Source organism: Osmia lignaria, chromosome 5 (genome assembly GCF_051020975.1).
Source record: "Osmia lignaria lignaria isolate PbOS001 chromosome 5, iyOsmLign1, whole genome shotgun sequence".
Classification (NCBI taxonomy): Eukaryota; Metazoa; Arthropoda; class Insecta; order Hymenoptera; family Megachilidae; genus Osmia; species Osmia lignaria.
In genome coordinates this window covers 10,163,729-10,188,588 of record NC_135036.1, presented here as the reverse complement: position 1 = coordinate 10,188,588, position 24,860 = coordinate 10,163,729, and the positions used below count along the sequence as shown (strand labels likewise).

Genomic DNA, 24,860 nt, shown 5'->3' with positions numbered 1-24,860 from the left:
TCTTTGTGTTTCTTCATTTTAATTTTTAATCATCAAACGATTGCATGCATCTTTTTTGTTTTTCATTTTCTCGAAAGATTTATCAACTCGAAGGTAAAACCGATCTGGCGACGAAAACAGATCCGTTTCGACGGACGCAAAAAGACGGTTATCGAATAATTTTCGCGATTCATAAATCTAAGATAAGTTGTAACGTTACCGATCGAAAATATACAAAGTGCGCGAAACGTTGTTCACTGGATGTCAATCATTAGTGGTATTTCACCCCTGTTCACGATATATTCACGTTCCTGTGATCCACTTTTAATCAGATTTTTCTCTAGATAAAAGAAACGAAAGCTCCCTTAAATTCTACCGTATTCCGCCGAACGGAAGAGAATTATTGAAGCAATTAAACGTTCGAACGTAACGATACGCGGATCTTTTTTTTTTTTATCGACGACCGGTCGTTTCGGTAATAAATTTATAGTTCTTTCTCTTCCGCGAACCTTCCTGTCGCGTCGAAGGGATCGTTCGGAAAACTAAAAGCGATAAGCAGTTTCGTCGTTTTTCCATTGAAGCAACGAAGCGAGATAGAGGGATGGGGTGAACAGAGACGAAGACAGAAAGTAACGCACCCTCGTCGAGACGCGTCCTAGATCCTCACCCGAGTCCACCCGCTCTCCAAACACACCCTCGTTTAACTGAATCCGGTACTTTGTGCCTCTCCTCGCTCTTATTATTACTTAATCTCATTATTGTCTATCTAGCCATCACCATTATTACCATCGTTATTGTCATCACCGTTATCCATTTCCTTCGTTCTCTGTTCGATTCGTACATTTCCGTTCGTTTACTCGTGTCGTGTGCCATAAACACGGAGCGACCGTGCAACGAGACACGAGAAGATCAGTTCGACGCGACGCGACGTGAAAATCTCTGCTCCGCTTTTCCCTCGGGCTAGGCTGAACCGTCGCGGGGTCCAGTGGGTCGAAACCACCCACGAAAAGTGAAACTCTTCCATCGATACCCTGTTCCAATTCGCCGAGTACCTTCCGCTCGTTGAAAATGAACCCCCGACCTTAGGATTGTTCGTCGAATGCTTTCTATTATTTTCTCCCAGCGAAACCCGTTCATTCTTTCTAAACGAACCGTTACTCTGATTTTCATCTTTCCTTTTTCGTCCTTTCTGCTCCGTTTATCGCCGATAGATCGGCTGTTATTTTCATCCGCGACGAATCAGCCGGCTGCGACGCGTTATCGAGAACGAGACGGTACGATACAACAAAATAAAGAGAGAGTAAGAGAGAGTGAGAGTGAAAGAGAGAGCACGCAGGGCGGCGAACGCGAAGAACGACATAAACGACAGATTATTTAGTTTAGTTCGATGCCTAGATGAGTTGCCAATAAAGTAGTTCATTTCAAACTTGTAGCTAACCTGTATTGTGTGTACAACATCCTATCTTCCGTCGTTGATCCTTTTATTATTCTTCTTCTTATGTTTATTCCCTAATAGACAGTCCTTAGCCGTATCTGTGTACCTCGGCTAATTGTATTTTATCATTATCATCATCATCACCATCGTCATCATCATTAATATTATTTTTACTTCTGCCAGATATAATTGTTTCTTTCATTTTCCGTTTTTTTTTCTCTTCTTCTTTTTTTATTTTGGTGCTGTGTAATATTTTCTACCTTTTTACTTACTCGCACACGTATTCTGTTTGTGTCTCTCTGTATAACACGTTTAACCCCGAACTAGCGTGTATGTTGAGATAATATTTATTGCGAAACGTGTTTGATTATTTAATACGATTCGTTCAGGCTAACCCTCTCCCTCTGTCCTCCGCCTTTATCCCCGATTTTCCTTCGATCGCTGGACTCTCGTCGACAGCGTCGAAGCCGTCGTTCGTGCCGGAGGCGTAGCACCGCGAGCGCATCGCTAATTGGCTAATTAATATTAAGCCGTAACTAGCCTCGTTAACCCCGCTGGGCATTCGTTTCACGCCGCTCTCTGGTTGGTCGAGAGCACCCTGTGCTCGGTCGCGTTCTTCCTTTGGTAGTCGCGCGTTTGTTCCGGACGTGCACCGCGTCGAGGGTCTTCCTTTCCGTCTTTCAATCGCTCACCGACGCGTCATCGTCATCGACGACGTTCGGAGAAATTCGAAGGGAGGGCAAAGATCATCGATGCGGAGACGTTCCACGAAATCGTCGGATAGAAAAGCTCCGCGTTGTCCCTCCGGTACGTTTCCCACCTAAGACAATAACGTTTCTTAACATGGTTGCTTCCTCTCTCCCTTCACACAGCCCTCATGTTGCTTTTTAAGCTGTTTAAAAACAGCCGGCGAAATTGTTGTAGCGCATGCATTTTAGCTAGATCATCCTTGGCGCGCTCTAACCAGCAAGTAAGAGTAAAATTTAATAAATTCGATACGCATACAATTATTTTCCTCGGAAAACCTCTGGAACCGGTATCTACGCGTTTCTGTCTCGATCGTGGGTGGAAAAGTGTTGGAACGATCGAGAGAGAACCGTCTCGTCCCGTTTTCTATTCCTCCTCTCCTCCCTCAACTCTTTGCGTTCGTTGCGAAAACTTTGATCGATATTAACGTTTAAGAATCACGCGCGGAAAGATCGATCTCTGAAAGCTTTTCGGAGAAAAGAGCAAGAGAAAGAAAAGAGAGATTGAGAGTTTCGCCCATCCTGTCCCCCTTTTCGCTCGTACGCTCGACCAAAGAATAAATCGCTCGAACAGCGTCGCAATATTCGAAGAGTTATTTTCGAAACGAACCGGGAGACCCGTACGTTAAATCGTCGGCAAACAATCTTGCAACGACCAAGAACTGTAGCGCGCTTAGAAAATCTAAACGGAGGAACATCCGTGTAGAAACGTTGTAGACGTAGAGAGCTTTCGACGTAGTTGGCTAAATTAACCCAAGTAGAATTTGATGATAACCACGTTTCTCTAAACTTTTTTCTACGAACAGCGAGCCTTTACGATCCTAAATTCCTAACTGTATTTAAACGTAAGAACGAGAGGAAATTCGACGATCGTTCTTGCAGTTTGCTCGAGCGTACCGAGACCAGCCGACATCCTAGCACGGAGAAAGACTTTCTTCCGGTTTCTCTGATTAAAACCGACGAATGAGTCGCGACTGATACGTTTGCCTACATATCGTCGATGATTAGAGTTTAGTACGAACGTTAGATCGTAGTTCGTTTTATACACATCGCGCTGTGATTATTCGCGGGAACAGAGATTCTCGAGCGAAAGATAAAGATTTAAAGCTCTTCGATCAAACGAACGATCGAAACACCGCGAATACCGATCGACCGCGACTGGACCAATCCGAACGTTTTCCCGGTGTTTCGTCCTCGTCGAACGAACCGCGATACATATCGATGCACGCGACATATCATTTTACGATTTACCGATCATTCGATTCGGCCGTCATTTCTCACGATCGTTAGTCGAAACTAGATTTCAACATTTTCTCGAAGGAAAGTTAGATTCGCGCCTTCCCTTTCCGCTTTCTCCGTGCACTCGTCGATCGTTCTTTCCCTCGTTTTACGATCGTCGATTCGATAGAACCCTCCGAGTGCCTTAACCCCCCCCCATGATCTCTCCGTACCCCCTACTGTTTCTTCTCCTTTGTAACTCGAAAGAAAAAAAAGACAAACCAACGACAAAACGAGAGTACAGATATATGTATGTATATATATATATATATAGAGAGAGAGAGAGAGAAAATATGTAACAGAAAAAAAGAGAGACAGAGAGAAGAGAATCAGGAACGATTTAGACGCATATTAATTCCCATAGGCAAGAGTAGAATTGAGTGTCGATCGCTAGAGAGAACACGAGAGAACCACTTCCATGGATTCGGATTCGAGACGGGCTGACCACAGCGCGGCTGAAAAATCAGGTAAGACCATTTTTCTTATTTTCTTTTATCCCTTTTGTATTTTTCCTATTTTACGTAACCAGTGAGCGCAGAATGATTCGAGTATCGTGGATCTCGACTCGTGCTGCGCGAACGTTTATTATCTACTCGCATCCTTTTTAGCGTAGATATATCGCGTAGTGCGTTTAGACATTGGGAAAAAATTTAGCGTGTCAGTAGCGAGTATTTATTGTCGATAACAATGGCAAGAATACCCTTTTGATCCCTTTTAGCGTGGCAGACAGCGAGATTACGCATCCTACCAGAAGTAATACACAGTAAATGTTGGTAGTTAATTAGTGACAGTTGAAAAATCTATCGATAGTACCCAGCGTAGTTTTATTGTGCATAATTCGAACGTTTCATTCCTTTTTGTGCGAGTAATTTGAAAGAGCCTCGAGTTCGAGAACGGACGATCGAATAAGGGAAAGTTTCGCCCGCTTTAAAATTACCGGCGGATCAAGTTTTACCCCCTTCTCGTTGCGAGGGATTAAATGGAAGAGAGAAGTTTAAGAATTGGCCCGACGATCGAACAAAATGGGAAAGATCACGGTCTCGAGCGTGGCTCTGGACGCGTATTAGATCGCCGATGAATTTTCCGCGTGGAAACGTTTCGATACACTCTCGCGTGTTCTACGAGCAAAACAACCCCCGTTGGATTTTCCCTTTTTCCAAAAGTTTTCTCGTTAGCCAGACTCTCACCTACGTGACACGACTTCTTTCCAAGTTTTCTTTCAAAAATCCTTCCCTGCATCGATTTTTTCAATCTCCTCCCCTTCGATTCGTTTCCTCGCGGACAGTTCGTCGGTTAAACGGTACTTGTAATTGTTCGTAGCCATTATCGAAGCTGCGATGAAGTGTGTTTCGTGCATGCGTTACGATTTCTACATACTAATATACGTGTCTGAACGATCGTCTCGTATTCAGGGACGATCTTTGCTCGGTTACACCGCGTGCTTCGTCAATTTACAATTCGAATGTCTCGTGGTACGAGATGATCGTTGCCGTATGAAGGCAACACTGAGGCCTTAAGTAGTCGCATGTGTGATTTGAAAAAGCAGAGAAAGAAAGGAACAGGTATATACAGGGTGTCTCTTATGAAGCACCCTGTATATGCTTTCGTAATGATTCACCACTACTGCCACCATTATCCACCGCTAACACCTCCATCGCCATCATCCTCCATCATCGTCATTGCCTTCATCGACCAGAGAGAGAGAGAGAGAGAGAGATTATCGAACTGATAGAAGTTGAAACGAGTCGTTGTAAAGAGGTGTGCTATACTCGAGCCTCCTCTTCCTCCTATTCGAATAATACATTTCTTTTTCACACGGATCGTTTTTCCGCGATGAAAAGGATAAAGAGATTCCGGATTGGAGGAGTTCGAAATGACAGAAAGTCCGGCGAAGTTTAGGTGGAACAAGAAATACCGAAGGCGTGTTAACAATGGCTGGTCTTTTTCGTTCGTTTTCCGAGGCACTCTTTCGAAATGGGACCCGCGCGTTTTTCGTAGCGCTCTTTTCAAGCCAGCAAAAATTTCTGGCGTCTTGTTCTTCCAGTACATATATGTATATGTATATAATTACGTACATTCATACGTACATATTGCACGTACACGATGAAAATTAATAAATAAATTATATATATATGTATACACACACACAGATAGATAGATATATATATATGTACAAATGTGCGTACATAATGAATGTGTAATGAAAAATTCGACGGTCGAACCAAGGTACGGTTCGTCGTGCGAGAAATTCGTTCAAGTCAAATTCATTGTGTCTCTGATTGCCTTCAGTGAGAATAATCTTCGAAGTTTTTCTCCATGAGAAAACTAATTAATCGATCTTTATGGAGTAAAGACTTTTTCACAAGGGAACTTTGACTCGTGTATTTTTTCATCTTCAATGCAAAAACATATCCCCGCTGTCGAGATAGAAGAAAGTAGAAGGAGCGAAAGGGAAGCTCAGTTACTCGTCGCGTTTTTGCATAGTCGTCGGGCTTTCTCGTTTCATTTCACCGCGTTACGCGTCAGTTTTCCTTTCGTTTTTCCCTTCTTTCCGTTAACCTAGCCCGTGCATCGATAGAGACAAGGCGAAGATCGTTTTCGCAAGGCGTAACCATATTATCGGCTCGAATCAACGCGACAAAATAGACCAGTCTTTCTCTCTACGTTCAGCGAAGTGCTTTCGATACTGCTAGCGAATATCGTTTTCACGGGTCGCTCTATTTATTCAGCGTGTGTGTCTGGTAGATTACACGGCGAAAAAAATCGAAGCGGATCGGCTCGAATCGACGACACGAATTCGCGCCACCAACTTTCCCGGAGTACTGAATTTTTTTCTTTTCTGAAACCGAGGGATCGTAGCTTTCCAAAGTAAAAATTGTAACGTCAGTAGAATAGAGAGACAAAAGGTCGAGTGTCGTCGAGTTGGAGCGGTACGTTCGATGAACGACACGAAGACAATTAGAGAGGAGAATTTTCAGTCTCGAGGATGTTGAAAAAGTACAAACCGGGAGTAAAACGTTTAGCTGGGTCGATTAGAGTTGTAGTCGAAAAAGGGACGAGTCGACCTACGCTAGCGTGACTGAGCAGAAAATCGAGAAGGAGCCCCGTTTTCGCGGGTCCTCCACGACCGGCGAAGTTCAAAGGCTGATGAGAACGGGTGTAGAGATATTCTTCGAGGACATTTTTCCCGATCGACGAGACCCGCCGAGCCGGGGCTTTTCTCCTATTTACCGCGTAACCAGTAGCGATATATCTCGTGTGATAATTCCAGGTATTTAATAACCTCATTGGTATCGTTAGTCATACACGAGAAGTATTATCATCATCGTCGAATTATCATCGTTTACCGAGTAGCATTCGGTACGTTCTCTTATCCAATGTGCCATTTCTCGTCATCGTCGTTAGACACACTTTCATCTTTCTTATCCTGGTTCAGTTATTACGAAATCACTAATTGGACGTTCGATGACCCGTTTCGAAATGAATTAACGCCTTGATTGCCACGGGGGTGATTGAAGCTAATACGATACAGGATAACATCGACACCCTGTACTCTGAACTTCCTTGAATTTCTTTTAATTAGTCCCTCGTGGCACTGAACGCGTTAAGAAAGCAAGTTCGATTTCGAAACGCTTTCGGTATTTACAAGTCCAAGGAATCCAGTGATAAGGTGCCTCGTAGTCTTATTTATTTCAGTTGATTTCAAAGTCGCCCTCCCCAAGTAACTTATTTCTTAGAGAGTTGATATAACGTGTACACGATTGAAATTCTGAACGTATTTTTCCGTGTCTTCTGTGGACGAAGCTTCGAGCGTAGCGCAGTTTCTCACCCCCGCAAGCATTCTCGGCGGGCGACGATCCACTGACTTTCCAATAAGAGCGTCGTCGAATTATCTTCAATTCAAACTTCCTTCCTTTTTTACTTTAATTTTGTTCTTTCTCGTTTCCTTGCCTGTTGGCTCGTACACCAGCAGACTTGCTAGCCGGGACACTAACCCCTTCTCCCTCCCCCCGAGATATATACATATAGAACACGCGATCCAGTTTATTGGAAAGATCACGAAATCGTAGCCAGTAGGTTAACCCGAAATCCGCAACGTAAATAGCATAGTCAGCTAGCTAGGCAGCCGAATAGTTAACACGATGTGTAGCGAACTTATATAATTAATTACTTACTCCGTTTAATGGGTAAGAGGCAAAAGACAGTAATAAGTGAGGTTTCATGAATCGGTAGTTGGGTACGAGGAAAAGAAAAAGAGAAAAGTGAAAAAAAAGAAAGATGAGATACTGCGACAGAGAGAGAGAGAGAGAGAGAGAAAGAACGCGTGTGTTGGTGCGTGTGTGTGACAGTGTGTACATGAGAAGGTGTGTTCTAAAGTGAGGAAGAGTCGTGTGAAAGAAACGGAAGGAATAATTACCAACGTACTTACTGCAGGTAGACTGGTTACTGTACCTGTTGTTGTTGAAAGCATTAAAAATACTCTTATTCCATGCTAATATGGCTTAGTGATATCTATTATTTTCACCCCTATCCATCGATTCTTCGATAAACGAACGTCGCAATAAAAAAAAAAAAGAAGAAGAAAAGGGTTGGTTATTTACGGGTACGTTTTTAAAGAGTCCCTAAATCGAGGTGGAAAAACCTCCGGCCTTAAAAGTTTGGATCTACGAGAGGTTCTAACGAAGGGTGAAAAATATACTCTCAGGAATCGAAGTATTACCTCTGTAGAGGGGAAAAACGATGTAATATTTATCGGCTAGTAACAGGGGGGGAAATTTTTCATCCTTTTCTTGATAAAATTACAAAATCTCGATTCTTTATAGTTTGAATATAGAGGATAAGAGAATAGAAAAAGAAAAAGACACGTATTCCTCTTCGCTATTGGACCGTACTTATTCCGTTAAACAAATGTTTCCACTGTATTTAGAGTGTAAATGAAGCGCCACGATGCAATTATCGATTCCTCGATGCATCGCGCGATCGCGTCTGTACATACGTATTTATAAATATTAGTATTTCCTTAACGTAGCTAATTGATCCTTTACGCTATTGGTCGTGTCTCTGACAATGTCATCTTTTTCACACCTTTGTCTACGCGAAATAAAAAAACAAATTGAAATTTCCTTCGTTTTTAATGATTAACCGATTAAACGGAACGGCCAGTAGCGTAGCATCGTAGAAACATGGATTTTTTTTCCCCCCGTTCCTTTGTCATTTCCTCTGAAAGCTCTTCGAACGAAGGTACCGTGGCTCGATTTGTAATTAACAGAGCATGAAGAGTGCGTGTAATTGGTTTTCGATTTATAGGGGTAACGAGTAGTACGGTGAAATAGTTGTGACACGGCTGATATCGGGGAGAACAGTAGAGAAAGAAAGAAAGAAAGAGTATCTGTTTTTACGCAACGAAAAGGATTAAGAAAGACTACAGGTGAGTGACAATAAAGGGGGATTATTTTTGCACAGGTTTAGTAAAAATTACTCTTATCCCTCGAACGTAAGATAGCATTATCGATGTAAGAAAATGATTGAAAGAAAAAAACGAGTCATGTATTCGTCGAACCTTGTGAATTTAACAATACCTGTAACATTCTATCGAATTTAGGATAAAATTCTATAATACCATTTGTCTTAACCCCCTCCGTTTGTATCGACGTTTCTTTTCTGTTTACTATAAACGAGTAGTTTGTTGAAGTATGCGAAGAAAGTAGGTTTCACTTCCTGAATCGACGAGAGCGAAGCGTATCAATTTCTTTAGGCTGACTTGTTTAATGGTTGATGCAAGAGTAGTGAGATTTTTGTTTTCTTCATTCTGACACACGAGACGCTGAATTTAGAACAGTTGATTTTTGTTCGATCAACGAGAAAAATATTCTAATTTGGAGAAAATTCATTAACGCTTCGTTAACGCGACGTGCATTAAAAGGTAGGCATCGTTGATCGAATAAAATAAGCCATCTTGGTTACACTCGATTCTTTGTTGTCGATTAGATGAATTTTCATTACTTTTATATTAATTCGACCATAGAAAGTCTTAAGAAACAAACGCGTGTGCACGAAGCTATCTCTTCTAATCAAAGTAAAATCAATTCATTTTTAGTACGTTAATTGAAAGTTTAATGGCCTAGTAAACTCCGCTTCGTGAACACGCGATTATTAAAGACGATTTATTTGAATCTTCACGATATACACCCGACATCCTTGAATGACTGATTCTTTTTGCAACATCGTAGACAAGTAGCATCCTTTAATAATTGAATCGACTTGTACACATTTAGTCATAGTTGCAGCTGATGTAATGGATAATAATTAGAGTCTATCGTAGAGCGACATGTATTTTCGTCGAAAGTATCGACGGTGATGGTAAACCTGTAGCCAATAAAACAGAAAAAGGGAGAACGAAGAAGCGTGTTTTCACCCGCAACGAATTTCCAAGAACCAAGCGTTATTCTCTGTCAAAAATTGTGCAAGATGGTGACGGAAACTGGGGAGTAAACGTTCAAATTGATTTTACAAATATTAAAAAAATGCCTCTGAATCAGTTGGTTCCGTTCGATGAAAATAAACTCCCTCAGTTTCTGTGAACGATCTTTCTCCGTAGGTCGACGATGTGGCCTAATTCGAGCGAGGGATTAATTAGCGCCAAGAAGCGCGCTCGCTAGCGTTTCTTTTTCAATTTTTAGAATCCACGGAAACGTAGAATCTTCGGAGAAAATTCGAGCAATTTTAGTTTCGTATACCGGATAAGAAAAGGGGCGCGAATACGAAATCATTCCAAGACGTATGTGATATAGCAAAGCGTTTTTCGCCGTTTCGTAGTTACACGTTATCGAACCGATGGGCTCGCAATTCTTTCAACAGCGAACGAAAATCGACATTTTACAGGAACGAAACGAAACGAAATAGGAACGAAAAAAGCTTGCTGCAGGGATACGAGAGAAAGATATAAAAGGCTTTTCGTATCAGAAAAAAAAGGGGAACGTTTTGCGGAGGATGCGAGCTTTTTCACCGGGGATATCGTGACAAACTTTTTCGACCAATCGTCACAAGACTTATTTTATTACGATAGCGTTAGCGATTCATTAAATTACCTCACAGACGGGAGGATGATGCATTCCATCTGACAGAATCACGTTTTCGTTGAAACTCGAAGGACAAGCGCTTTCTTTTTACATTTAATCGAGTACAAACGCTGTACATATTACCAGTGTATTATTAATATTATTATACTTGCGTGTAAGTCTAAGTCTAATGTTGTCGAATTAGAAATCTGTACTTATAGTGATTTTTCAGGCGAGAAAAAAAAACGATGTCGTCGAAAACGTCGAGTACCTTGAACAAAGCTTTGGTAAATGAAAAACCTTTCGACGTTTCCGACGACGCATCGTGATCTGTTATCGTAGCCAAAGATTTTTCGATCCTAGTCTCTGTCTAGTCACGTTAGAAAAGCAGAATCTCGCGATGTATCGTGTCCGGCATAGATTTCGAGGGCTACAAATTGAAGAAAAGGTTAGCAGACTCCCTGAGGACATCGTGCCTCTTCGGAAGGAAGGAAGAAAAGCCGAGGGAGAAGAGCAGGAAGAATGCAAGAGAGATATCTTGTCCGTTTCCCACGGGAGAGAGAGAAAACCGAAAAGGGAGCGGCGCTCTCGAATAAAACATTACCGACTATTAATTTATCAACCGTAAGAATTATTTGTATCGTTGTGTATATTTATTTTTGTCACTACCTTAATATTATTATCATCATTATTGCTACTATTACTATTATAACATATACGTGCTGTTTTGTCCATATAAAAGTTTCCCCATCGCAAAACCACCATCCCTATTTCGTATCGGATGTCTTTCTTCGAAGACAGTTTCATCGAACAAGAGTTTTAATTATTATTATCTGCCGTTGTCCTTGCATCGGAGGAGACAAAGAAAATTCGAGTCCCTTGTTCGACGAAGATGGACTTTGAAAAAGTAACAGGTATCAAAAGAAGCAGGAACGCAGAAGAAATGAGAAGAAGAAGAAGAAGAAGAAGAAGCACGTTGGGACGTTATTCAGGTAGGTTCTATTACGTCTGTGTTTGATCCGCTAGAGATCCAAGGGTGGCAGATAGAACGAGGCGAAGGGAAATCGATATTGGGACCCCCCAAGGGCACGCGTTATGTACGTCCCTGTCGGCTAAATTGCGGTCGCCCTGGGGGAAAAAAAGAGCTAGCACAGAAATTTCACCGTACCTTTTCCTCCCCGAACCCTCAACCTCGAGAAATATTAGCCACTATCCCTGCGGTATCTGATCGTCCTATATTTCGCGCGAAATTGATTTTCCTAATCGATTAACTTTATTTTAATTAACTAATATTTCAGATGGATCACGCAGCGAGCAAAAACTTTCTTCAACCCCCTTTGCCCTTAACTACCTGTTGATCGAAGAACGACAGAAACAGAAAACTATAATTGTGCATACTAAATAATTCCGGGGGGGGGGGGTGAAGGTGATTCCCCTACGATCCTTCTTACATTTTAGAAGAAAAGGGGATGAACGTGGAAGCAAGTTGGAACCAGACGAACGTCTAATACACGTGACGGAGAAACGATGACCGTAATTCGATAGCATAAGTTCGTGCCACGCGTTTATATCCTCCCCTTTTTATATCCTACGCCGTCGCGTAATATCGCAACAGCACGAAGCAACGCGATATATCCGGGACAGCCGAGCATATTTTCACCCTAAAGATGCGAGTCGTGGAGCGAGGCACATTTACACGCATCCTCCGAGTTCCCACTTCCATCCCCGAATGGCTACCACCCTTCCTAAGCTATCGATGTATCGTATTTTTTTTTTCCACCCTCTCCTCGCTCCCGACATCTTCCATTCTCGCTGGCTGTTGCGCAACGACGATCGGAAACGGAAGAGAAAAAAAACGGATCTATTACACGAGCAGGAGAATTTCTTTGCCTTTCAGTTTTCATAATTGACTGAAAAAGGATTGGGGTTAGTGGGGTTAAAGAATCTATAGAGGAAAAAAATATTCCCCTTTCTCTCGAGTATACATCGTCTTGTTTTTTTTTTGCTTTTGTTCTTTCTTCTTGCCGGAGGGGTGAATCGCGTCACGAAACGCAGTCACGCGATTCTACGATCACCGGTAATCATTTTCATTTATTTATCTTCTGTCCCATGGAATATATATGAACCGTACAAGGATTATAGAAATTTTGAATAAAAATCTACCCTGTTTGCGCTTCGATCTATCCGTATCGAATTAATAGGAAAACGGTATCGCCGATCGGTCGATCGTTCCGGTTATTTTTATCCCGATACTTTAGCTAGGCATAAAATTGCATTACTTAAACGGATCAGTGGCCGTAAGTAGCCCTCCGTTCATGGAACGATATTAGCTTAAAGGGGAAGTGGAGCAATTCATAAGGATGATTAGCCACCCCTTTCGCGCGATTTATCGCGTTTTTATTGCCAGATCTAAACTACATCCCTTCGGTGGAAGTCGCATTGATCAACAGTTCATAGAACGAAAATTTGAATCATAGTTGTGTATTAGTGGGTCTTGGGTGCCACGAGGAACTGTAAACATAGAAAAAACTATGAGGAGAAGAAATATCACTCGGTAACGTTCGTTACTTCGAAGCAGTCGCAAATCCTTTTCAACCGAAAAACCAACCCGTGCTATCTAATATTCCGTAAACGTCGGTCCGGGGAGCTTTTCGCGGATTTCTTTATCACTTTGCTGCCGCGAAGTATTCAATATAGCCAGCTGCATTATGTAGCGAGTTGAACGAGCTCCTCGAGAGAGGAGCTGCAGTGTAAGAAGAAGGGAAAAAGTTGAAGCGGCAAAGTACACCGGATGCTTGTCTCGCATTTCAACTAGCGTAACACCAAACCCGCCAGTTTCTCCAGCCAAAGCGTTCACATTCCCATGCTACAGAATACTAAAAAGAACGAGAACTTGGAATGATTAACTGGTTACCAAAGGGGAATAGTTTCCGACACGTATCTACTCTCTGGTAAGTTTTCCTCCAACTATCCATCCGAATAAATAGACCCTCTAAAATAATTCTAACCGGCACTCCCTGTTTCCTAACTCTCTCTTTCAGCAACCACCGTGCGCTAGTGTCGGGAGTTTACGTAAACTGGAAAACACCAGCTACACACCCTCTTCCCGTATCCTTGAAACATTCACAGGGGTAGGTGAATAGAGGAAGAGCGTTCCAGCGAAATGCACATTCGCAGTAACTCGTTTCAGCCTGCTGATAAATAGTTTACCCGTTCGGTAGGGCCGAGACAAAAGCGGCTGAGAAGAGAAAAGGGAGAAGAAGAAGAAGAAGAAGAAGAAGAAGAAGAAGGGTTGGTAAGAGACATTCAGTAGGCGCGAGTGGACGCGTAACGGACGAATGACGGGCTTTAAGAGATATGGAGCTTAAATCTTTGATGCCCTTAGGCTCAGTCGCCTCGGATGGCTCACGTTCTTTCTTGATTATTCTTCCTAGCTTTTTACGCGAGCCGACACGAAACCACTTACATCGATTTATACGCGATTTTATTGCTGCCCGAGCGTGCAGTCTCGAGTAGAAGAATAATAGCTCCAAAGTTATAGGACTTGCTTAAAAGTCGGAACTTTTATTGATCTCTGCTCCTACATATTTACTTTCTTATCGCCCTGTCTGACCAAGTTAATTCCTGTCTTATCGTGTGCACCACTTTGTAGCCTCGTTTACCGAAGTCGACGACAATAACCACCTGTTTTGTCATAGGTTGACGCAACTCTTAAGTAGAGAATGCGATTTTAATCAGACCGGAACAGTAGCCGTGTTGCGTAACTGGTCAGCCAGCTCGGTTCCCGTGCACTCGTTGAAATAACGCTTTTACGTGGCCCTCGAACGAGCCTACGTTTAATATTTAAATCGATACGTGTCATATTTACGAGAGCTTTTAGTGACTCGCCGGGTAACCCGCATAAAAGAGGAAAACGCGTATGCTTTCGTAACGATACCCAGAAAGTATACGCGAAAGAAAAGATAAATCAAAGATCTCCATCGAATGGGTGTAATAAGTTAAAAGCACGGTGTATTTCTTGGAAGAGAAACGAAATTCTATTTATCAAATATGAAAATAATCAATTACAAATTAATGAATATTCATCTTTCGATCACGCTATTCTGGTATCATGATTTCGTGTTTGATCCGAGTTATGATTACACTCTGTTCAATGTTTTGCCTACAATCTTGTAACTACACGAAAGAAATTGATTTTTTCTTACCACCCAATTTTTCTTGATATCTTTCCAAGTAATTATAGCGATCTTGCCGGATTTACCGGGAAAAGGAGTCTTTATGAAACACGGTGGTACTCTTAAACGTCCAATCATCCTGTTTCTACAATCAAACATGAACATACGATAACGTTTAACGTATTAATGTATTACAGAAAATTTTGAAGAAGGTACGATAATTTAACACCTTATTAAACGATTTTTTCAACATCCAAAATGTCTTCTTCCTCAAAGTTTTGCTAACAGCCAAGGGTCGATGCAGAATGAAGTTAAAGTATTCAACAAGTCTGTTAAGTAACTTATTTCAAGAAGCATCGGATATAGAGTCACGATGCAAAAAAAGGAAAATTATTCAAGAAGGTGTAAGAAATAAAAGAGAGGTCTGGAGAAGAGAAACATTGAATTTTTAATGTGGAAGCGGACGTGACCACCAAGACCCTTAGTTTATGTCTCAGGGAGTCTCTAAATTCGATGCATACTTTTCACAAAATTCCTACGTTTATACATGGAACACCTTTTACATTTTTTTTTCGTCTGAATTCAATTTTAATCGATATAAATATTTTGTTTTACATAGTTCTCTAGGTCACTATTTCAACGAAGTTCTAACATGACTAACTATCATAGTCACAGATTAAAACTTCAACATAAAACACGTCATAGGAAATGCAACATATTTTTACAATGATTATGGTTAATTAAAAAGTTTTTATCAAACAATAAACGATTATTTCCATGAAAGTCATCATTGGAGAACCGTCAATGTCAAAGGACCTAAGTCAATTCTTTTCGAAGACAAGAAAGAATTGTGCGGAAAGTAAATTCTAATTAAAACTGTTTTAATATTGTAATTTTTACTGTTATTTTCTGTCAAGATAACATAAATATAAGTTCGTGAAAAGAAAAGGAGGAGGTTCGTTATCTCCCCCGCAGTCAATGACATAGAGTATCTAGCCTCACGTGTTACTTCTCCATGACAATGAAAGTCTACTTCTGATGACTGTCAAGGGATAGAGTTGTCACACTAACAAATTCTGACAGCATATAGAAAATTTTTGACAGTTATCTTGTTGAAAAAGTCGAAACTTATGTTTATCATTTTGTAAAATTGATGTCCTGGGTTGACGAGAGAAGGGAGAAGCTGAATTCGGGGAGAAGGTGAAAGTGAGAACAGTCCACGGACATAACCTAAAAATAAGCTGTATGCGCGGCTATCGGCAGATTTCACGAAACCCACGGCGATACGATATCGCTTTTCGAAAACTGTTTGACATGATTGTGCCAAAGTGTTGTCTTCTTTATAAATGACTCAGCGAACACTGAGATAAAAACGAAAAATATGGAGACTTGTAATGAAAGGGGCGACCGGACCCTAAGTGACATTACGGTAACGCAAAGAAGTTGGTCCGAATTGAGAGGTGTTGTCAGTGATCTACGTAGAAAATTGTCTGGAGTATCAATTGGTTCGGTACCTGGATCCGTAACGTTTCGATCTTTACCTGATGGACGGTAAAGAACATTCCTAAACTTATAACATAACCATCATCAATGTGGCAATATTCTACTTTGTACATCTTTTTTAACACACTTTTCGACTGAAATGCGTGCTTTCTTTTAGGACCAGGATATATTTTCTTAGTAGCCCAAGCAACGGATGGGAAACTACCCTATTGTATGTGGACATTGCACATTCAGATCATGCCAATGGCTATCGTCTACACTGGCAACCTGTTATAGAAGCAAATTTTCAAACGTAATATTAATATTCATCTATAGATAACAAAGGATTTTCTTTTAAATGCTGTAATATTACATTAATCAATGTATTTGTTTGCAGAGTATCCAGTACCAAAAGGTTATCAAGGGAAGAACAGTTATTATGGGAAAGAAAAAGATTAGCCACATGGGGTATCACCAGTTATGAAATTCATCTGGATAGTGGAAAATTAGTTTTTCCAGCTGCGAGTAGTCTTTATCAATGTATAGACACAGGATTTATGGTACCTTTCTTTTATACTTTACAATCTTTAAATACAGTTAAAATAACAAAACAGTAAAAATGTTTTATATTAGGCTGGACCTCTTTTTCCATCTGAAATTCGTATGTCAACATCAGGTGCAAAATTGTGTCCACAAATCTGCCCTTGGAACAATGCATTAATTGCTCATACATGCTCAGGTGACTTGTATCTGTCCCACAGTATCACAGGTTCTTCGGTAAGACTTACTCATGCAAGAAAAGGTGGAAGAAGTTTAGCAGATGATCCTCTTACTGCTGGAACTCCTTCTTATGTGATGCAAGAAGAATTTACTAGGTTTGTACTATAATAGCGATAGATGCTTTTATTTATACATTTATTACAGTAAAACGTTTATTGTGTTTCAGATATATCGGCTACTGGTGGCAGCCAAAATCTAACGACGGCGTTTATAGAATCGTATATGAAGAAGTTGACGAAAGCGATGTAAAAATATTTTGTTTTCCTTCAACATCGAACTCCGACGAAATAGATGAATTTAGGTTTCCTAGAGCTGGCACGCCGAATGCCAGAAGTAATCTTAAGATGGTGCAATTCCGATTAACGGAGACATTACAAATCGTTGATATCGAGATACTGGAACTCCAATATCCGCTACACATTATGTTTCCATGGACGGAATATATGGTTAGAGTGGGATGGACTCCAGATGCACAATAGTAAGTTAGAAATATGTGTTATTCGGACATATTATAATCTTGATTTTAAAAATTTTTTTTAAATATCTTAAATATAGCGTCTGGGTCCAGCTGTTAGATAGGAAGCAGCAAAGGCTTGAGTTAGTTTTATTATCGATAGACAACTTTTGCGAGCCACCACCTAATGTCTACAATTCGGAGAATCATTTCACGCCATCATCGGCGAGTGTTCAAGTGATTTATTCTGAACAAAGTTCGATTTGGATAAATGTTAACGATCTCTTATACTTCTTACCGTCCAACGACCCGACAGAGGTGAAATTCCTCTGGGGCAGCGAGGAATCTGATTTCAGACATCTGTACCTCATTACATCTAGTATAGCGGGTAATAATCCTAACGTATATTATCATACGTTCCAAAAGTATAAAAGATTTTTATATTTATCTCATTGTAGGTTTGAACAACGAAGTGGAAGAACCTTTGGATAGAATGGATAGTATATTCTTGCAACCACGAGTTACTTCAAAGGTTGCTTTAACTCAAGGAGATTGGGAAGTGTTAGGTAAAAAATTGTGGGTAGACGAAGTAAACTCTATTGTTTATTTTTGTGGGTTACGCGAAGGTCCATTAGAACAACACGTTTATGCCGTATCTCTTCGCCGCCCGCTAGAAATAAGATTACTCACAAGACCCGGTTATAGTCACAACAGCATATATTTTAATAAGGAATGTACGATGCTAGTGACCGTTTACAGCTCCATCAAAACATTACCTACTTGTCAAGTACGATTCTCTTATGAAAGAAAATGTTAGACGCAATTTCGTGACAACCAACTTTTTTCAGGTATTTAAAATATCACAATCAGATTGGACGGTGGAAAGTATTTCTTTAACACCTGTGGGTTATTTGTTAGAGCCATCGGTTCCCGAATCTGAATTGTTTGCTCCAGAAATTTATACCCATAAGATATCCTGTGGCGATACCATCTACTCCATGATTTTTAAACCGCATAATTTTCAAGCCGGCATAAAATATCCCACGATTTTGAATGTCTACGGTGGTCCCGAAGTACAATTAGTATCGAATACATTTAAAGTAAGTATTATAAAACGTTAGAAACAAAAATTCTGTTTGTTTCTGCATCGTAATCTATATTTATATGTTTCAGGGAATGAGGCATTTAAGAATGCACATGTTAGCTGCTCAAGGTTATTGCGTGGTATTAATAGATTCGCGCGGTTCTCATCACAGAGGTTTAATATTTGAAAGTCATTTGCAACACAGAATGGGAACTGTCGAATTAAACGATCAAGTCGAAATGCTGAAATGGTTAGCGGATACCACTGGTTACATTGATTTAAATCGCATAGCCCTTCATGGTTGGTCATACGGAGGTTATTTAAGTTTAATGGGCTTGATACAATACCCGGAAATATTTAAGGTACTACTCGTCCACAAAAAGTTTCAAGTACATATGAAGATTTGTAAAGTTCATTTGAAATATGTATTTAAAATACGGAATTTTTAGTTAGCGATAGCAGGTGCACCGGTTACTTCTTGGAATTTTTACGATACCGGATATACTGAACGTTACATGGATTTACCTCAAAATAATCCTCATGGATATATGGCCGGTTCAGTTTTAACATATGTGGACAAGTTCCCGGACGAAGAAAATAGATTGTTGATAATTCACGGACTTATAGATGAAAATGTACACTTTTTCCATACGAGTCAACTGATCAATGCTCTTGTGAAATCTGGCAAACCGTATCAGTTACAAGTTTACCCAAACGAAAGACATAGTCTGAGAAGTTTGGATGCCAGTAAACACTATGAAACTACCCTACTGTCATTCTTACAAAACCATTTATAAATTCATTGTTTCTGTTCAACTGATTAAGACAAGATTTTAACAATTTGAGTGACTGCCATTACATTATGTAAATAGATTAAAGAAATTAAAAGTTGTTTTTCGTGGCTTTGTGTTCGCGATGGTATCTAACACAAACCTTATGTTTTGTATAAAGTCCGATACTACTACTTAAACAGTATTATGATTTTACACTTAAAACTTACAATAAAAATAGCTAAAAATTCTACGTGTATACGCATAAAGAGTATTTTCTCTATTTATAAGAGTGAAAAAAAAAGAAAAAAAATATAATAAAAAACAAAACAGCCATCGCGAAACTCGGTAAACGCAACTCGTAACTGTTTTAACGAACAATGATAAAAACTTTCAAGTATAAAATGTAGTGCTACTTTTTTAAGAAAAATTGACAATACTCGTAATTTGTTTGTACATATTATACATAGATAGGTGTTATTAGATCTGGGTAAATCTTTTTAGAATTCTCTGTTTATTGTACTTACAAGATATTCACGGCCTTCGTCAGAAGCGTATGTATAATCATTTTATGCTTAATTGTATATACCTATACGCGATCACTCATGTTTTTACGAGAAGCATCGATAACAAGTATTTAAACAGGAAAGTATTCACGAAAGTTTCACGCTTCAAATAAGTTGTTTATCCGATCATTCATAATTATTTGTCAGCAAATAAATTTCTTGTTTTATATTTTGCTATTGCGCGTATAGTCATTATCACTATCCAAGGTTTTAAATGTTATAAAAATAAAAAGCAGATGTATTCAACTTAATGTAATATATATTTGAAATTTTCTTACAAAGATTTATACAGAAATATATTACTGAGAGCTACCGTGAGTTCTAGTTTTTCTATTTAAGTATTTATATAGGTGTTTTATTCTCTTAGTTAACTGTCTCCATTTAGTTGGTCTTGCTATAGGAAATATACCACGTTTCAACATCTTTTGCTTCCTTAACAATACTTTATATTCGTTTCCGCCTACACCTCTTAACCACGACGGAACGTTGTATAAAATCCGGGTTGGATGAAGTTTATCTGATCCTAAAATATCAATGTAATCATTTTGACCAAACAATGCTCTCTTTTCGGACCAAGCGTCTTTTGGTCTATATATTGGCATGGGCAATTTTTTATCGCTTATGCGAGGTAACAACCCTTTTATCCGTTTTATTGGATCATTGTAACCATAATGTCTTTCAAGCGGGGGCCTCGTTGCTTTGTCCGCATGATAACGAAATCGTACCGGTGTCACTTGTGGTACCCAGGCACTGACAACTGCTTGTGCTGTTTTCTTAAACCACGACATCCTAAATATTCATAATTACATAATTAGTATGCTCTTACTATTATTTCATGTTTACTGTATCATTCTTAAAAACCCTTACGTTCAAAAATATATGTATATATTATCCTGTAGGTTTTAAATAGGCAAAATTAAATTGTATCAAGTACTTCATAAATAAATTAAGGTTTTAATTGAAGAATTTTCAATAGAAATATTTAACAAAACCTATTCCAGATAACATAATTCTTAGACATTGCTATGGTACGTTCGAAAATAGTATACCTGCTGGCCAAATGGACGATCGTTTGTATATAAATATCAAAGATATTAAAAGTTGTATGTTCTATTAAATCATAATTATGATTTGTTTTTATTTAACAACGGAGTACACGGTCCAAACAAAATTGTCCGATGGCAGTGACTTTAAATGTAAAAGACTGGACATGCCTTTGTTTTCGAGGAGTCATATTTTACGGGGTCCTTAACACCCCAAGATATAATTTTGGTGTGCAGAATTATCGGTGCTGTGGGGTCCTTAGAAACCCGAGACGATAAAATTTTGGTAAGCAGAATCATAGATATTCGGGGTTCTTAGAACCCCTGACGATTTAATTTTAGTATGTAGAATCCACGGTGCTGAGGGGTCCTTAGAACCCCGAGACAATATAATTTAGGTATACAGAGTCGTTGGTGCTAAGGGGTCTTCAGAACCCCGCGACGATATAATTTTGGTAAGCAGAATCATAGATGCATGGGGTTCTTAGAACCCCAGACGATATAATTTTAGTATGTAGAATCTACGGTGCTTCGGGGTCCTTAGAACCCCGTGACGATTTATTTTAGTAACCTACATGAAGCGAGCCGGAAGGAATGATAAAATATGATTATTTTTAATTTTTCTTAGTGTACTTCGTTTGTAAATCGTTTGTGGTTGATTGTGAATCAATTTTTAACATTTGTGACAAATTAGTTCCTTTGTAATTAGCAATTATATTTCAATCATGATGTAAGCCGAAACTTTTTACTAATTTTTTATAATAAACAGAGTTTGTGATAACTGATAACTGTAATTGATTGGAAATCGTTTGTGATTAACAAATATATCATTTTCATTGTTTATGAGTGACTAATTTCTTAATTATTTACACGTTTGTTTTATAATAAATAATTATACCCATCACTACCTCGAACAAGTGAGTTCCACGATTTGTTCGTTTTTCGTTCTTATATTTCGCTAGATTCGGTTAAACCCATCACTATTCCGAACAAGTGAGTTTTACGATTTGTTTGTTTTCCGTTCTTATATTTCGCTAGATCCGCTCTAACCCATCACTATTCCGAACAAGCGAGTTTCACGATTTGTTTGTTTTCCGTTCTTATATTTCGCTAGATCCGCTCTAACCCATCACTATTCCGAACAAGTGAGTTTCACGATTTGTTTGTTTTTCGTTCTTATATTTCGCTAGATCCGCTCTAACCCATCGCTATTCCGAACAAGTGAGTTTCACGATTTGTTCGTTTTTAGGTCTTATATTTCGCTACTTACTTGGGGTCCTTAGAACCCCGAGACATTATAATTTAGATGTACAGAATCGTCGGTGCTTGGGGTTCTTAGAACCCCGAGACAATGTAATTTAGATATACAGAATCGTCGGTGCTAGGGGTCCTTAGAACCCCGAGACAATATCATTTAGATATACAGAATCATCGGTGCTTGGGGTCTTTAGAACCCCGAAACAATATAATTTAGTTATACAAAATCGTCGGTACTCGGGGTTCTTAGAACCCCAAGACAGTAAAATTTCGGTATACAGAATCGCCAGTGCTTGGGGTCTTTAGAACCCCCAGAGTATATAATTTAGGTATACAGAATCGTCGGTGCGCGGGGTCCTTAGAACCCCGATACAATATAATTTGGGAATACAGAATCTTCGGTGCTCGGGGTTCTTAGAACCCCACGACAATATAATTTAGGTATACGGAATCGTCGATGCTCGGGGTTCTTGGAACCCCAAGACAGTATCGTTTTAGTATGAAGTATCCACGGAGTTTCGGGGTCCTCAGAACCCCGCGACGATAATATTTTAGTAACCTACATGCAGCTAACCGTAAGGAATTATAAAATATGATTATTTTTAATGTTTCTTAGTGTATTTTGTTTGTAAATCGTTTGTAATTGATTGTATGTCTATTTTTAACGTTTGTAACAAATTAAGTCTTTTGTAATTAGCAATTTTATTTAAATCATGATGTGAGCCGAAACATTTTAGTAATTATTAATAATAAACAGATTTTGTGACAACTGATAACTGTATTTGATTGGAAATCGTTTGTGATTTACAAATATATTATTTTCATTGTTTGTGAGTGAATAACATCTTAATTATTTACAAGTTTGTTTTATAATAAATAATTGTAGCTCGTTAATACCCGAATATGATATCAGGTCCGTATAAAGAGGGCACAATAAGTATAATTTTTTTCCAGAGTTTATTTAATTTACTTTATTTACTTTTTTTACTTATTTTTGCTTATTAAATAAGCCGATCGAAGAGGAATAACATTTATGATTATATTCCTCTTTAGGGTCTTAGTCGAGGACCCCATTTATTTTACTTTTTCTAGTTATTTATATAATTTTATCTCTCATTATAGGCCAAGGCCATCTCAGTATCCCTTACATCCCTGCATTCCTTCCATCCCAGCATTCCTGCAACCCTTAAATACCCCCTTTTTTTTTTTTTTTTTTTTAACGTGGTGGAAATCTTCAGAAAGACACCTTCAGCCCCCCTGGGGAGGGGCCGGAGGTAGTGTGGGATTTTTACCCACTAAAACCACCACGGTGGCCTGCACTAGGGCGGTAGGGAGGGTACTTTGACCCCCCGCCATGTGCCAAACTCTGCCGAAATCGGGGGCCACGCCCGATGCCGGCACTCCTCGGGCCGCGTGCAGTGGAGACTGGGGCCCCAGCCCCAGACCCCTGCGGCATCCTTTACATCCCTCGTTCTGTTACATCTCTGCATCCCTTACATTCCTTACATCTCTTCATTCCTACATTCCTTACATCGCTTCATCCCTTACATCCCTACATTCTTTTCATCCCTACACTCTTTTCATTCCTACACCCTTTTCATCCCTACATTCTTTGCACCCCTACATTCTTCTCATCCCTACATTCTTTCCATCCCTACATTTTTTCATCCCTACACTCTTTTCATCCCTATATTCTTTTCATCCCTACATTCCTTACGTCTCTTCATCCCTACATTCCTTACATCTCTTCATCCCTACATTCCTTACATCTCTTCATCCCTACATCCCTTACATCTCTTCATCCCTACATTCCTTACATCTTTTCATCCCTACATCCCTTACATCTCTTCATCCCTACATTCCATACATCTCTGCATCCCTTATAATAAATATATTATAAAGACTGCTTCGAGTAAAGGTAAGTAAAGGTAAGCAAAGGTAAGTTAGCTCCTTTTTTCGCCACCAGAGGGCGCTGATTCGACATCGAAATTTTAGTTCACATTTTTGCCGCCAGAGGGCCAAAATTGGTGCATGGTTTAGTTCCTTTTTCCGAAACCAGATGGCGCTGATTCGACATCGAAATTTTAGTTCACATTTTTGCCGCCAGAGGGCCAAAATTGGTGCATGGTTTAGTTCCTTTTTCCGAAACCAGATGGCGCTGATTCAACATCGAAATTTTAGTTCACATTTTTGCCGCAAGAGGGCCAAAATTGGTGCATGGTTTAGTTCCTTTTTCCGAAACCAGATGGCGCTGATTCGACATCGAAATTTTAGTTCAAATTTTTGCCGCTAGGGGGCGCTGTTTTTTTTTCGAAATTTTCGCGAAATTCTCGAAAATTTCAACTTAATTTCAGGGAGGTACTGGGATGTATGGAATGCAGCAATATAAATGATACAAGGATGTAAAGGATACAGGCATGTAAGGGATGCAGGGATGTAGGGGATACAGGGATGTAAGGGATGTTGGGATCTAAGGGATGAAGCGATGTAAGGAATGTTGGGATCTAAAGGATGAAGCGATGTAAGGGATGTAATGATAGAAAGAGTGTAGGGCTGAAGAGAATGTAGGGATGAAAAGAATGTAGGGATGAAGAGAACGCAGGGATGAAGAAAATGTAGGGATGAAAATAAATTAAGGGTATATGTTTGCTTTTAGCTACCTACATGAAGCTAGCCGGGATGCAGGGATGTAAGGGATGCAGGGATGTAAGGGATGTTGGGATATAAGGGATGAAGCAATGTAAGGAATGTAG

General features: G+C 39.7%; 3 protein-coding genes across 4 annotated transcripts in view; 1 reads left to right on the top strand and 2 right to left on the bottom strand.

The window, feature by feature from the left end:
• LOC117604995 (uncharacterized) overlaps positions 1-15,037 on the bottom strand; it is a 39,692-nt gene extending 24,655 nt beyond the window's left edge. The window contains exons 1-2 of the mRNA XM_034325688.2: positions 14,901-15,037; positions 14,702-14,816 (exon numbers count right to left, since the gene is read on the bottom strand). Coding sequence (XP_034181579.1) covers positions 14,702-14,809 — 108 coding nt within the window. The 5' untranslated portion in view covers positions 14,810-14,816; positions 14,901-15,037. The remainder of the gene's footprint in view (positions 1-14,701; positions 14,817-14,900) is intronic.
• A 300-nt stretch (positions 15,038-15,337) lies between these two features.
• LOC117604992 (dipeptidyl peptidase 9) lies at positions 15,338-19,976 on the top strand. Its single transcript, XM_034325677.2, has 10 exons — positions 15,338-16,222; positions 16,332-16,466; positions 16,551-16,713; positions 16,787-17,028; positions 17,100-17,411; positions 17,489-17,775; positions 17,846-18,174; positions 18,236-18,487; positions 18,561-18,833; positions 18,921-19,976. Exons 1-10 carry the CDS (start codon positions 16,053-16,055, stop codon positions 19,266-19,268), a joined length of 2,511 nt encoding a protein of 836 aa, XP_034181568.2. The 5' UTR covers positions 15,338-16,052; the 3' UTR covers positions 19,269-19,976.
• A 70-nt stretch (positions 19,977-20,046) lies between these two features.
• Positions 20,047-21,008, bottom strand: mRpL51 (mitochondrial ribosomal protein L51). Of its 2 annotated transcripts, XM_034325691.2 has the most exons (3): positions 20,857-21,008; positions 20,675-20,700; positions 20,047-20,596 (listed from the first exon to the last, which is right to left on the bottom strand). In XM_034325691.2, the coding sequence occupies exon 3, from the start codon at positions 20,593-20,595 to the stop codon at positions 20,107-20,109; it is 489 nt and encodes a 162-aa protein (XP_034181582.2). In that variant the 5' UTR covers position 20,596; positions 20,675-20,700; positions 20,857-21,008; the 3' UTR covers positions 20,047-20,106. The 2 variants fall into 2 exon arrangements, with proteins under 2 accessions (XP_034181582.2, XP_034181581.2); XM_034325690.2 differs by lacking the exon at positions 20,675-20,700.
• Between the last annotated feature and the right edge of the window lie 3,852 nt (positions 21,009-24,860).